The sequence below is a fragment of the Haemorhous mexicanus genome, chromosome 1 (assembly GCF_027477595.1).
Source record: "Haemorhous mexicanus isolate bHaeMex1 chromosome 1, bHaeMex1.pri, whole genome shotgun sequence".
Lineage (NCBI taxonomy): Eukaryota > Metazoa > Chordata > Aves > Passeriformes > Fringillidae > Haemorhous > Haemorhous mexicanus.
The window spans coordinates 107,756,846-107,773,159 of NC_082341.1; the positions used below are offsets into that span (position 1 = coordinate 107,756,846).

The 16,314-nt window shown below is 38.1% G+C and overlaps 1 protein-coding gene across 10 annotated transcripts in view; it reads right to left on the reverse strand.

The window, feature by feature from the left end:
- PTPRM (protein tyrosine phosphatase receptor type M) overlaps positions 1-16,314 on the reverse strand; it is a 443,590-nt gene that overhangs the window by 327,952 nt on the left and 99,324 nt on the right. For 9 of the 10 annotated variants that reach the window (XM_059858357.1, XM_059858382.1, XM_059858348.1 and 6 more), the window contains exon 2: positions 15,506-15,628. In XM_059858357.1, coding sequence (XP_059714340.1) covers positions 15,506-15,628 — 123 coding nt within the window. Of the gene's footprint in view, positions 1-15,505; positions 15,629-16,314 lie in introns of those variants that run through there. The other variant, XM_059858406.1, reaches the window with a different exon arrangement.

Consider the following 16,314-nt stretch of genomic DNA (forward strand, 5'->3'; position numbering starts at 1 on the left):
GAAAATGGAGAAAAAAAACCCCAGAGTCCAGGGAACTTCTTTGCCTCAGCTAGCTAAAACTAACTAAAACCAAAGGAGAGTTCTGTCCTGCCGTCTGTCCATCTGCAGACAACACAGTCCAGGAGGAGAAATGTGGGCGAGTGAGTGCAGTGTCTGAAAACAAACTGTGCGCTTCTTCTCTCCCCCCTTCACTCTTGGAACAAGTCTTAAAGGTGCAAAACATTATCCAGCATAAGAAGAACAAATGATTAACGATAAAAGCATCATATAGTTAACCCAGGACAGCTGGTTTTTTTTTACAGCTGGAGATGTGTGATAAGGCAGTGCTGGATCCCCAAAGGCACTCCCAGGCCCTACTGTCCCACCCTGTACCCTGCCACCCCTTACCCTTGTTTCAGCATCATTCCCTGCTCCAGCAATGCTGCAGGTGTGCCTGTCTGAAGCTCTGGCTCCTGCCCTAGCCCTCTAGTTGGACCTGGGGCATTCCCTTGGATTCCACTAGCACAGTAATATTCCTGTTACTGCTGGCTGCATTTAGATGCTGTGGAACTGTGCCACATCAATCAGTGAGAGCACAGCCACTGTCAGCCCTTGCTGCTCCCTAACAGAGGTAGGAAGGTGTTGCTCAAGGTAATATGTGTGAAACTACTGCCTGAAAACTAGGCTTCATGTTAGCTAATCCACAGGAAATAATTATAATGTCTGTATTTCCTCTGCAGTTGTACAAACCTTAGTAAAAAACTGAAATCCTAAGCAATACTGATATTTAACAAAGCCTGTCTGTTACGTGAGATAGCACTTACTGAAACAAAGAGCTATTGCTTCAGGTTTTCTGCAAAAGCACTTAGAGCAAAGCTAAACATTTCCATCACATTTTAATGTTCACAGTGTCACAGATAGAGGCATTTCATGTATTTCAGTCAGTAAACTTATGCAAGAAATTTATCCCTACCCTGATAATGCTGATCCTTTATCTAAGGGGAAAAAAAATCATGGCACTCACAGATCTCATGCTAATGACAGACCAGGAAAACTTACAGGGATGAACGGATAGGGTCTACCACCAACACAAAGTAAAAGCAGTATGACCTACCCATCACATTTCTTTCAAAGGATGATCTTAAAGTACATGAAAAGAGGAGGTGAACGCTTAGCATAATCGTGAAAGGCTTCTAAAAGCAGGAGCTATTCTAATCCATTTCAAAATGAAGAAAGGTAGATTCATTTGACATAACCCAGAAAGCCTCATTTCAACTTTATATTCTTTTAGTATAAAAAGAAAATACCAGAAAACACCCAAAAGAACTTCTGAGAGTTTTAGTATGCATTAGACTTGAATGAACATTAACATACACTCTTCTTCCAACATCTTATTGGATATTTCATTTTTGAAACATTCCCTGCCTTCTAAATTCTGTTCCAACAGCTACCAGTTCTGCTGACCGCACAGCATGGTTTACAGACTTACCCATTCAGACCACAACATGATCTTTGTCTGCTGCCAGCACAGATTCTTCTGACTCCCATCACAAGACAAGACATTTATTAATTGGATGGTGTCTTGAACTAGACTTCAAGGACAGCTGCTGACAGACAGTACCTACCACAAGCTCAGAAAATAAGGATCTACTTTTCCTATTTTCCAAGCACCCTTTTCCAGATGTATATTGTATTTGCTCTTTCCCCCGCACATGATTTTACTCAATATATGTAAATATGTCAGTATTTATGACAAGAAATATGTCAATATGTCTTCCTTCTGACCCAATTTCCTACACTTAAAAACAGTTTTCAGTTTCCTGCATCCTTACACAACAAAGTGGTGATTCACAGTATGATGTAGTTAATGAAAAAAGGCTAGAACTCAAAGAAGAACACACCTTCCAGCACGAAGTCTGAGCAACGTTTCAGTTCCTCTCTTGTCCCTGTTGAGAAATACTGCAAATACAGAGGGGAACTGCAGGAACCTCAACTGTGGCAATACCAGGCTCGAACTGATGTCAGCCTATTCCAGTAGCTGTGCCCAAAATAAAAGAAACCTTGGGGAGATAGCGGCTACTAATCCTAAAGCAGGGTGGTCTGAGACAATCTAGAAGCCATGTTAGTCTTCTCCTGTCTTTCAGAAGTTAAAAAAAAAAAAAAAAATTAAAAAGGTTTATAGAGGCAGAAAAGCTAACACTCCCAGCCATATAGGCCACACAGTTTTACTGCCTTGAATTTTTCCCTTTAACTCTATGTGTGGTACCATTTAATAACTGTTCTATAGTTAGTACAGTATTTAAAAATTATATTCCTTCATTATACAATTGTTAGTATAAAAGTAGTTAATTTATTGTTTTAAAAGCTGAGTTTGGTTTACTAGAGTTTAGAGGAAGGGGGGTAATGGTTTCTGGGTTGGGTTTTTCTTAAAGAAACTTAGTACTCCACTCTCACTGACCAGAAGTAATATATATGTTTGAAAAGTGCTGTTGTTTGAAAACACAGAATATTAAGACATATAGTGCCTTTCACTGTGAAAAAAAACCAAAAAACAAACAAATCATTCTCCCAAAGGAAATTAAATAAAATAAGAAGTGTATTCCCACTTGAGACTCAAAGTAAAAATACAAACTATGTGGAATTGCAAAGTAAAACTACATTTCTGTAATGTAACAGAGTTTTAACTACAATCCCCCAAATTAAGTTAACACAACTATAGAAGAAGCTACTCTGTCTTTGTTATCATCTTACCCCAAAAGTTCCATATCTTCTCCATGATTTCTCATGGGTAGCTCCTCATCGCACTGATTCCTTCTTCCTCACAGCACAGCCAACAAACTCCAACTCCCTTCTCAACCACCTAACCCACTCCTTTATAGCCCTCATCCTTATTGAATAGCTGTGGCCTATTAAGGGCAGGCCTGTTCCTAATATTTGGTAATTAGTACAGCTGCAACTCCTCAGGGGTGAGAGAGTGCAGTAGACAATCTCTGTTCTCTTAAATTCTATCCCCCACATTTGTTATTCCTGAAAAAGGATGTGAAGACAGAGGGATGAACAGTAAGAGAACAGGAGAGGAAAGAATGAGACAGAAAAATCATTTTATCATGTCCTCTGCATAGAAGTTCCTCATTATTTAGAATTACAAACTTATACTCCCAAAGTATGGTGCAGCACAATTTAGTTGTGAGCATTTGGATATATCTAGCCTAGCATAAGAAAAAAAGATTCAAGTGAAGTCCAAGGCAGTAATGGACATGATTAACTGGAATTCTGCCTAAACACCCAATAGACACAATATTGGTCTCTTTAGTCATTACTAACAATTAACATCTTGTCTAAATTTTAAGCATGCTGTCCTCGTAGCTTCCATAAGGAAGAGTGGTCTTATAATAAAACATTTCTATTAAAAAGAAATAAATTTTAGTTAGAAATGCCATTTCCAGTGATGAGATATGTCTCTTGTAAAAGACTGTAAGAATATTCGAGGCAAAATACTTTTTGACACCATAACAAAGAATGTACTGAACAAAGGAAAACAGTAACTAAAATTTTAATTACCATGCTATAATTAACGTGTCATGTACTACCAACTATAGAACTGCAGACAAAGAATATCAAATGAGGGCACAACTTGGTGCTATCTGCTATTTGCTCTTAATTAGCAACCAAAAAACGGCAGAAAACTTCTATCAGTTTCCAAAGACATGCTTTTTCACAGTTTCATCTTGACATGGAAGGGGCAGGTATTATGAAGCTTCACATTAGGTACTGAAGTATTGAGGAATGCCTTGGAAAAAAGCAGACTAATACCATTTATCTTGAATATAAGTAATGCACCTGTGCATGCAGAAGCCAAGCGAAACCTAATCTCTTCATGTGTCAGTTTCAAAGTAAAGGAAGTAAAGGCAACCACCTTGCTCAGAATATCCTGTGGCTCAGCAGATGTATTGAAATTCAACATGGTTATATCCAGTTGCTAGTCAGCCCTTCTGGAGTCGAAACACACACAGCCATAAATATTAATGTGTGTGCTTTTCTAGACCTATCTTCAAGTGTTCCATCAAATTTTCTTCAAATGAGGAAGAACATAAAGGAGCACATTTTAATAGGCAAAGCAAAGCAAAGCTCAGGGAACTATTAGGTAAAAAAGGATATCCCAGAATCCTTTAGGGAATTTAGCAGTCTGTGCTTCCCTAGACATCACAGATATGTTTAAATGCAGTACACCAACAAAGCTTGTGCTAGTAAATGAATCTGTGAAAAATAACTATGCTTAGAAAAAGAGTTAAAGGTGGCAAGGAGAGAAATCTGGCACACAATAAACAAACATGACAGCTGATGTAAAATGTAAAGTCTGTGTGTGGCTAGAGGATTCAGCACAATTTAGAGAGGCATTATGAAGACTTTCTGAACACAGAAATCTCATGCACACACTGAGATTAAAGTAGAAGGAGCAGGAATAAAATTCTTGTAAATAAATATATTCTCCCAGGAAGGGAGAATGGCACATGAACTGTACAGAATAGAACAAAAAAAGAATCTTGAAATAAGAAAATTCCAGAATCTCAAAGTAACAAAACTGAGTAAGTATTTTGGCAATTAAAGTTTGCTTCTATTACAAAGACCTCTCTTAACAACCATGGTACAAAAATTAGAGCTTCTGTTAGGCTTCAGCCCTAGCACAATATTGAAAGATTCTTAAAAGACAAAATAAAGGAAATTCACACCATCAATAAAGCAGACTACCTATTAACACACAAAATAGTGGCCTCAGGTTACATGATTTCAGATGCTTTTCTTTTCAATATGAAGACGATTAACCAGCGAAAAAATTAGGCAAGCTGAGATTATACCAAAGGATTTTCTATATTCTTTATGCTATATTACATAGCATAGGCTTTATTTGAAAAATACAAAAGACAAATAGCAACATCACCACATTACACATTTTTACTTCCATATTACGGGCGGCAAAGTAGCATTAGTAGCTTTTCCAAAGGAGAATTTTCATTTGAATGACAGCAACATGGGTTAATAAAGATCTCAGAGGAGCTCTTTTCGGGAACTTTAAAGGCAAATTCATTAATTGGAAACAAACCCACAAAACTTTTTATTTCTGTCAGGATAATTTCACATGTGCTTTGCTAAATATCTTTCAGTTATCTCATAACAACTGTAGATTTTAGATTCCAGGAGTAAAACATTTTTATGACAATTTCTTTATGACCCACTTGCTGTTGAGTCAGAACATCACTGCAGTTTAGCAAAGCTGACCTCCACCATATCTCAAAAGGAGAATAACTTGGTAGAAAGGGAAGCATTTAGTCTGGACCATAATACTATAGAGAATATATCAGCTCAGAGTTGGAGACATTTCCAATACATTCAGGCTTGAAGAGGAGATAAGAATGATGAAACTGCAGGGGAGGCTGGACCAAGTTAATTAACATAGATGTGTACCTTTAGAGAAATACTGATATCCTGCTGGTGCTGTGCAGTGGTGAAGACTACACCTAATTTAAATCTGGTTTTTACATGTAGAAAGACTAATAATTGACTTTATCTATCCAAGGTGCACATTCTAATGGCTTTTTCTTTTCTTTTTTTTTTTTAACTTTGCTTCTTTACAGAAGAGCACAGAAGTTAAAATTACCTGTTTAAATGCTTTATTTTAACTTAAACATACAACTGGATGTAGATACGCTAAAACATGGATAATATAAATTCAAGAGGCACTGCAATATATCCTGGCAAAATATAGCTTTTCGTTGCTGTACCTAAAATAATAATTAAATTCTTACTAATTATACAATTGTTATTACTGCTATACCAAAAAGCAGGGAAAAAATCTGCCATGCACACTAAAAGCTGTTTCCATTTTGCAAGCCAAGTAAGTAAAATGCCTGAATTGAAATTTCTCCAAACAACTTTCTGCCTTCACAAATGTGCCTCACACTAAAATGAAACATGGCAAGAACACCATAGCACACGTAACACCTAAATGTGATTGCTGAAAGATGTTAACACATCTTTTTATACATGGCATATCCATTTATTCCACTGTAAAATTGGAAGCCATGGCCTGCCTTGAATTTTACATAGCACATTGTGCACTCATGAAAGGAACCTGATGCTGTTGCTGATCAAGTTTAATCCAGAACATGACGACTTCTTTGTTTCTGACACATAATCATTTCTATAGCTGCTACACACTGAGCTTCCAAAACATGGGTAACATCTTCACCTTGTCCTGCCTGACGCTTTTTAGAATAATCAGTTCCCAGAGGCACTAGCTCAGGAGCAGGTGCACAATATTCAACTGATCTCCCCAGAACAGGACCCTCATTCAATTATCATCCTGTATCTTCCAAAGGTGTTTCATTTAATGTGCAGCTGCTTAATAAGGAAACCTCTTAAAGGAATGCCAAGAAAAGCATCAAGTTTTACATCCCTTTCCTCAAGTCCCCTACCAGCTCCTTCAGAAGCACCCTTCCTTATCTGGGATACAGACGAGCCCAGAATCCTCCTCTGAAAGCCTGTTCTCTCTTTCAGTTTCTTCTTGGGACACCACCTGTAAGAAATCATGACACCACTCTTTTAATCAGCCCTTTCCTAAGGTGTGAGAACCACTGTGTATGTGCTGTCTCAAACAGTAGTTGCCTTTGATTCCTACTAACTGAAAACTGCTAAAACACTTTACACATAAAAGACTGGACCAGTCTTTGCTTTCTGTTTTCCTCCCAGAGCCTTCTGAAATGCCTGACAAATGTACATTTCTCTTCTACAGACTCATTTCTACAACAGCCCAGGTGCAGAAAGAGGGCTACTGACCAACTTAGGTTCTCATAATTTCCTTGCACCTTTAAGCTATGAATGTAAAAAAGCTTCAGAAAGAAGCATCTCTGAACTCCTTTGAGCAGTGGTCTTATCACACAAGGCTGGCATAAAAGGAATTTGCCCCTAGCAAATTTCCATTCCCTTCCTTTCTTTTGTAGCTCTCAACATATAAGTAAGGGAATACATTAAGGATCATCCCATTGTAACTGTGTCTTTGATCTATTTCTTGTGTAACTGCAGGAGAGAGCCATGCTGCGAAGAACAACACCTGAGCTGCACACGCATCAGGCACTGGGAGACACCCCCCCCACTCCTGCATGACACTGGGATTCACATGGGGCTCCAGCGGAAACCAGAATGACACAAGAGTTGACTGTGACATCTAGAACAGGAAAAGCCTGTAAGAGTACAGGAGAATCAGGAACTCAGATCTGGCAGAAGGATGTTCCTCCCCTCTAAGTCATGGGGAAAAGTGAAATAGTAAAAATTTAAACAGACATACTGGAACCTTATGAAAAATCACAGTACATGGATCTACTGGTGAGAAAAGTACATCTGTGGCTTCCATGTTCTGACATGAATACATGTGTATTGAAAAGTGTTTTTAAAATCTGTTACACATGAGAAGGACAGAACTGTGATCAATTGCTTGCAATTATCACAAATATTTGATGTTATTAGCTGCTGCAACATTATGACTTGGATAATTACCTGCACCTGCTTTCTCATTAAATGATTGTGTACATCATTACATTTTCGATGAGGTCCAGACAGCTTTTTTTTAACTTTGCACTACTGAAAAGCGGTTGATTGGAAATGTGACTGCTAGATAGAGAAAGCATTATGTCAGCTGGTGAGGGAAATAAGTATATTGCTTTAACACTGAGAAAAAAAGTACTGAGATCTTTAATTCAGTTCATGAAGTTCATGTAATTGCTCCTTCCCTGGCTCTTGAGTTCTGCAAATGACTATAAAGGATTAAGACTTTGTCTGAAATTCTGGGAAATCAAATAGCTTCAGATAGCAGAAGACTTACATATAAAATAAAAACCAATCCATCCATTCTGCAGTAACGTATCTCTGCTGCCACATTTCCCGCATGACAAACTCCCACATGACTTTCCTCAACTTGGGAGCAGAAGTGCAGACATCTGGGAGCACTTGAAGCCACATGCAGCATTTAAAAACCTCTGCCTCTTATCAGTGACCTTTTGGCCCCTCCTATTACAGTCACAACTAGACCTCCTAACAACACACTATCAGTTTCAAAGCCTGCCAACAAATTAAGTGCTGTCAAAGGGTATGAAAAATCTCCCATAAATCTAATTGAAACAAGAAATACCTCCTACATTTCTGGAAAAAAAAAAAACTTAAAAAAAAAATTCCCTAAAAATTTGTAACACTTACTGCCCTAAAGAGGAGTCATGGAGTCTGTCTCCAGCTCACTGGCACTTTCACTATGCCTATGATCTTGTCATACAGAAGAACTGTTTTAAAAGATAAACTACTAACTCGGGCAACAACTGACTTAGGCCCTGAAATGGAGGCAGTCCTGTTCCACACTTTAAAGCCTGCAGATGCAAGGAAAGGATTTGATCCACTCTTTATTAGTTTCTAAAGGGCAGGATGGATGAGAAGAAATCTAATGGGATAAGCATGAGACTGAAAGAAAAGCCCTGAAGACTGTAAGATATTAAGAGGCTTTTTTTCCAGAAGATTAATTACTAAACAAGAAAAAGCTTATTTAGGACTATTCTGATTATTCTCATTTCTCTTGATCTTGCAATGCAGTGAGTGCAGCTCCTACAGGAGCATCTTCAGACTTGCTGTTTACTCATGGGCTTTTTACTGGCCACAGCTTTGCTCGAACTGGGAAAGTATTTTCATTCCTCAACAGAAAACAGACAGGCAAACAAGAACAAAAATTGTATTGGTACTTTATACAAGTCTGCTAAAACTGGAGCAGAAAATGCAGTGATTTCAGTAAGACACCACGGCAGGGTGCAGTAACATGCCTTCAGCACAGAGTGAGTCCCTAGGGAACCTTACACTAAAGCATGTGCTACTTGGTTTATATTACTGCAGTCTCAAACTACCTAGATTAGAGCATCCTGAGGTTCATCTGCAGATCTTGGGCATTTCTCCAGGAAAAAGAATTCTCCATGTAGTCTTTTTTGAACCAAGAGTCCTTCCCAGAAGTAACCTCATTCTTCTTTTCCAGACAATATTCCACTTCAAAAATGCCAGTTCACCCCAAGGTATTGGTAAAGCGTATGTTTTTACCGGCTTTACAACATGAAGCACTTTGTCTCTCTCCTGTTGGGATTCTCTTACTTTAACTTCCTCTCTCATGCTGGAATGCTCCTACTTCATCTGAATGAACTCATGATGAGGAGTCCAGGAAGGAAAAACAAACACACAAACAAACCCCCAGTTATTCAGAATACATCTATTTTAAATTTAGCAGGGAAATCTAAAACTAGATTCTGATGCACTTAACCAGTAGGACAGTGTCTGGCACTATGGGTGGAAGACAGAGAGGGAGACTGGGTTTCTGATGTGTAACAAAAAAAACCTTACTTATCTCAAAAGTTTTTGCTGTCAAGAAATCCATTTCAAACCCAGCTCCAGGGTCTAGCTTATTATGTTAGTTGCTTCTCAGCATATATGATGGCAGATGTTAGATATAACCTCAGCAGGAAACATGTAATCTCAGCAAGGTAAATGAATTAGGTTGGAGGACTTGGTTAGCACTCCGTGGCACTACATGTGCTACTCAGAATTACACGCAGCAGTCAACTTTATCTTCCAGGTTGCTTTGAGAATACTCTGGTTTAACAAGAAGTGACTTCCCAGATCTTTCATGTAGTTTCTGCCTGTCTTCTACAGAAGAGGATAGTTCCCCAAATACTAAAAAGTGCTATAATTTATTACATCATCCTATATCTTGAACAAATCTTTATCAGCTACTGGGGTTTTTAATATAGCGTCTCCCGCTTACTTCCATGACCTGGAGTATGTTCTGCAATTCTGCACTCAAATATGAGATGCTTGATGGAATGCATAAGAAAACAAGAACACTGCTGTCCTGAAGTTACAGATATGAACACTACAGAAAGCATGTTACTTCAAATGAAAATCTGCAAATCAGTCATCTTTCTTAGGCACTATTACTTCATAAATCACACTGTTCATATTCAAAATTAAACTAAAAGTCATGTATGAGAACATCTACAACACAGGGTTAAGTATATCACTAGCACTAATCTTCTGAAAGCTTAGGCATGCAGGCAAAATACACTATAATAATTTGTGTACTTCACCTACTAAGCAACCTAGCAACACTGTCCATCAGTGATTCAGAAAGAGGGATTCTGATGCTGATTAATCTACTTCCCCTTGCAAGAATGATAGATGCTCACTACTTGTAACAAACCCAGAATTTGTGCCAGGTGCTGAAATCTCTAAGTCAGGTCAGAACTTACAAAAATGATCCATACAACAAGCAATACCTCAGACATAGGTGGTGGCATCTTTCTTGTTGAACAGTCCTGTTAAGCACAGCACTCAGTAAGTCTTTAGGTGTGTTTTTAAAGTAGCCAACCCCTCCAGTACTGGCACGGTAGCCATGGCAGCACAGAGCTGCTGTGGCTCCCTGCTCAGGTGGTTTGCTCTGTGTGACCTCCATGCTGCTCCGTATTAGCAGCAACTGGTGTTAACTTCCACATTTAATTGGAAGCTGGAGCTGCTTGCCAAAAGGCATGTCCTTAATGGCTGCAGCTATTACCTGGGTGTGCAATAAAATAACATGCTGCTGTTCCAAGTCTAGAAAATTCTATGAAAAAATTTAACTTTAACACAGTGAGCAAGCTGCAACTCCCACACCTTGATAGTACTTTATATTATCCCTAGATAGCATTCAAAGGAATTAAAAATGCAGCTATTTAAAGTAATATGGGGGAAACGGGACTGAGTAAGAAATGTATTTCATTTTTTTCAATATGAATGTAAACAGAAGTATCCCTGCTAATATAAAACAAAAATGCAATGCAGTGCTAAAATGTGCTTAATGATAAAGCACAATATTAAAGAACGCTAATTTTACACAGTAAAACACTGCAGTTGGCTTGAACTCACACTTGCAGACTGATCACTTTATCTGTCTTTTAAAATGGATCACAACTCTTCTATGCACAATTAAAAAACAATGTACATTTTTCACACAACTACTTCACATTCCATAATAATACATACTCCTCTGAATCACTGCCTTGTTTACAGAATATCTGCTAGCTCTGCATATCTAGTTACTAGGTATCAAAAGGCCATTTTGAACAATAATATAAGCATTATAAGCATTTTCTGCAGACACTGCATAGGCATTAAGCAACAGTACATATTCAGAATACAAATAAGCATAGTAGGCCATTCAAAATATCACATATAGCCATGAAAATCATATGTTACCCCCAAAATAGCACAAACAGAATTCTCATCCTGGCTGTGATGAACACTGTATTAAACATAGAAAGCTTCATTACAGGAAGCATTCTTTCAACACAGTGAATGGTAACCTGTGAAGATTTCATTTATATTTGGGTTTGAACTGTTTTAAAATGAATGAAAGGCTGATGCCAATGACTTGTTGCAAATGCAGTGACATCCCCTCAGAGATATCAAACCAACCACTGCATCACATAAAAATTATACTACTGTCCTTTAAAAATCTGCTGTAACTGGGACACACCATAGAAAGATTCTACACAACTGAACACAGTGTTTCATAAAAAAATACATGGACATGAACAGAAATTAGATCCAGTAAATGACAAATCACAGAAAACTCCTGACAATGTTTCTACTCCTTGGAGTAATCAGTAAAATTCTAATTGCATCACTTTCAGTGATGACTTACTGTAGCAGTATCTGAACTAACACAAGTATACACTCAAGTATCTCAAAAAAACCCCAAAACAACCTCTTTCCTTGAGACACAGTCCTTCAGGAACATCCTGCTCCAGTGATCCCACAGGCCACAGGTCCTGCGATAAAATTCGCCCCGTGTGGACTCCTCTGCATGGGCTGCAGCTTCGTTCAGGAAATCTCCACCTTTTCTTGGTGTGGGATCATGCACCGGCTGCAGGTGGATCTCTGCTCCACCGTGGACCCCCATGGGCTGCAGGGGCATAGCTGCCTCACCACGGACTGCAGGGAAATCTCAGCTCCACTGCCTGGAGCACCTCTTCCTCCTCCTTCCGCACTGACTGGGATGTCTGCATCTCTCACATATTCTCACTTCTCTCTCTGATAGCTGCTGCCCAGTGGCTTCTGCCCTTTCCTAAACATTGTATCCCAGAGGTGCTCCAGGAGCTCAGCTGTTCCCAGTGGCAGGTCCAGTGGTGGTGCTCAGATGTGTCCAACACAGGGCATCCCTGACCTCTTCTCACAGAGGCCACTCCTGCAGCTCACATCTTGCCAATAGAGTAATCTACTGTTTGGGCATATTCTTCTGAAGGCATTTTTATTGGGCTACAAACTAGAGGGCTCACAGTTAGTTGTAATTGTAAATCTGTATTACATAAACACATTAATATCAAACTGCTATAACTGTTCCATAGGATAATGCAAGATGGCATTAATAATGACTAAGTGTTTCTGTAATTACAGCTGTGAACACTATTTTAAGCACACATTCTTGGAACAGAAAGACAAGGAGAAGACAGGCTGAGAAATGGGAAGAGCTGCTCTTCCAAACAGCATTTACTCTGTCTGACTCACAGGATACTTGAAAGAGAAGAGCAGTGGATTAACAACATTCATTTATACAGAAATTCATACAACTCCTTACTTTTTGGGTCTATTCAACACAATTTCAGATTAATACTGACACATTAAAAACCATGCTTATATTTATCAAAGAAATTAAAACACTAGCACCCTAACTTTAGTGATATCGACGTATTTCTGTGCTACCGTAACAATCCAACAGAAACTGAAGCCCACTGTAAGAAACACTTCTGGGATTTTTTCATTATTACCTTTGATACAGTTTAGCAATTTTCATCTAAAACAAGATCTCAAATATTCACAAACATGTAAACTGTGTGTACATTAAAGCGTGCACACATACGCATAAATATTAGATGACATTTTGTACCACTGAAATAACATATCAAGCCAAAGTATTTATCTATCTGAAGGGCAGCTATGCTCTCAACACTCTCATGTGGATTAAAAGAAATCAAAAGCCGTAACTTGTGTGCTTCCCCCTGACTGCCACGGAATTATAAAAAAAATTATATATCGACATCAACTCACTCACTGGAGCATGTTGCCTGAAATTAAGAATGTTATGTGCATTAATTTTTTCTTCTGACAAGGGAGTACAGAACTGAGAGTTCTTGTTTCAGTCTAGTATTACAACATTGTTGCATAAAGCATTTTGCTTTCAAGCCAAGAATTCCCCACAAACCATTAATTTAAGATGTTCTATTCATTATCATCTGAAGTTATTTCTTCCTAAATATGTAGCTCAGAAACTGCTGACAAACTACTTGAAATCATTTTTAAAGTGTATCACATAACCCTCTGGCTAAGGCTAACTGAAAACTAATTAAAATCATTAAGATGACTTGAACAAGAACAAGACGAAACTGTCTAGATGAAATTATGAGGAAAAATTAGATACCACTTAACTAAATCGTGCCGTTAGACACAGTGCTTCTCATTTGCAAAAAATGAGCATTTCTTTCCCTCTCAAAGGGGTTTTTGACCTTTTAAGGCACCAATATCCTCAACCTTCCTCAGACTAACTCCTTCATCTTCTGACCCAATGTTCCAAAAGAATATTTCTCTTCCTTTATGGGCAGAAATAAAACTCCCCAAACTGTAAATAGAACTTGTTATCAAATTAAATAGATTTTTACTAGATCATCAGAACATTATTTCAGACTTCTGATAAAAACGAAAGAAGATAAATAAGAAACAAGTTGTACGACATCTGATAAATAAAATGACATGTATCATTTTCCTTCTATGGACAAGCCAGTCCCTAGACTAGAATCCTGCCACTGATTAAAAAAAAAAACAAAAAATCCTCAAGCCTGTGGTCATCAGAGAACAGAACATAGATTTAAATCTCTTCTATCTGCCAAGAAGACTGAACATCACATACCAACAATTGCTTTCACAAATCCAAGTGCAGAGAGTAATGAATGAAATTTGGTTTAGGAAGAGAATTCCAGTGGTGTGACTGAAAAAAAAGAATGCCTATCTTGTACCACTTGCCAAGATGGCTGATAAACTATGTCTGTTGTCTCCAATTTGAGCAACAGTATCAAGCACTAATGAAACAGAATTCAGGAAATGTTTAGCAGTATAGTCCAAGACCACTGGGTGAAAGCCAGTTTAAAAAGGAATTCGAAAGAACATCCTTTATCTAGGTTGATGAACTTAATCTAGCATGATGATCCAAATGGCAGAACTTAGATAAACTGAACATCCATCTTGAATTTGGGAGTCCTGCATTTGCCAGAGGAAACAAAGTGTAAGAGGTACTTCATGAACCTTAGATAAGATGTCATCCACAACTGAGGGCGACACTGGCAAATCTACAGTGAAGAACACTGAAAGCCTTTTTTTTTGTACAAGTGAATGATACCTAAGGCTGATTGTGCATATCATACATTAGCACATTTATTGCTACACTAATGATGAGGGCATATGTTCAGGTTTTGCTTATACTGTCCCTCCTGAAGATTCACTTTGTCTATTTCCTAACTCCCTTACTCAAAAATGAGGGAAGAACACTTTCTCAAGAATAACAACTTTGGAAGAGATTTTATAGAAACACCTAAGTACATTATGAGTCCTTTAAAGACCTCATTGAAAGGGATGTGAAATACTGGGACATTCATCTGCAATGCTTTCAAGTGTTATGGATATATTTATACTAAGTTATGAGATTAACTCAGAAGAAATGGAGATCAGTACATGGGGGAGAAGTCTTTACAAGCCTAGCTAAAAACTAGAAAAAAGAACAACTGGTAAATTTTTAGGCTAGTGAGCAGTTTAAAACCAGTGGCCAGATTTCACATATTTCTGTGGATGAACTACTAAGGCAATGACTACATTACTAGAGTGAGTTTGTAGTTCACAGGTTGCTGCTACAGAACAAGGTCCGACTTCATGCAGTGCAAAAAATACATTAAATAATATTATCACAACTATCTTTTAAATTCAGTGAGCATAATATTGAGATCCTTTGTTTTGGGATACCTTTGCTTTTTCAGTCACCTCTTCTTCTCTCTCTATCTTTTTATAACAGATTTTGATTATTATATCTTTCAATGAAAACACCTAAGTCTATCTTCCTTTTCTCACTTACTAAGCCCTGTCTGCCTGTTTCCAGTACTTCAGATTCATTTTCATGTCACCCTTCTGTTTTCTTTTGGCCTCCCCCAATAACCCCAAGTTTCGATTTTTTCTTTCAAACATTTATACTCCCCACACAACAAAGCAAAACCATTTATTTGCAAAATATTCTTCATAGAAATCACCTGGAAAATCTAAGTATTCCACTTAACAAGACTCAGATGAAGCAGCATTTTAAGAACAGTACTGCTAATAAACACTGGACAAACACATAACCTAATGTTGAAAAGAAAAAAAGCAAATGAAGACGAACCCGATGGCATCCCTTGACCCAAGGACGGCTTCATCGGCGCATTCACCTGATCCCAGTTGAGATCATCATCATCTGACTGGCTGTAGCCACAGGAACTCAGAGGCTCATCAAAAGTGCAGCACCCTGTTAAAGAAACACAAAGGTAAAAATCAAGGCAGGCAGGTAACAGATTATGAATCTCCAACTAACAACTGCATTCAATGCAGGCAGTGTAATTTTTAAACATCTTTTAATACAAATTATTTCTATTTACTAATCTTTACTTTCTGAGAGGGCATAAAATTTCTTCTCATGAAAACAAAATCCTAAGGGTAAAAAAGAGCAAATTTAGAACTCAGACAAATTTTCTCTTATGATCCAACGCCCAGGTATCAAAAACAAAATAGCAAAGTAATAGCAGTAAAAATGAGAATACTAAAAGACTGCAGGATTAACATTCTTCAGGGAATGCCCAAGGACCTACATTTTAGAAGAAAACTCTAAAGGTGGGAACATCAGCTTTCATTCCTGTATCTTGGTTTCCAAGTAAGGGAAAACCCAGGTGCTCACAGGGGTGCTGCACTGTGAACAGGTACCAGTATGGCTATTTATGGGATCAGTGCCTCTGGCACAACACAGCACATCTACCTCAAAATGTCAATCTATGCTTAGTCTCACAATCTCTGAAAGAAAACAGTATTATTTCCTCTTTTTTTCTCACTCTCTTTAAAGTAAATTAGAAATGAGTAACATGGTATAAAAGCTCACATTCCCCCAAGCTGGAGTAGGGAAAAAATAATGTCCCAAATTTAGAAGACTGGAGTTTAACA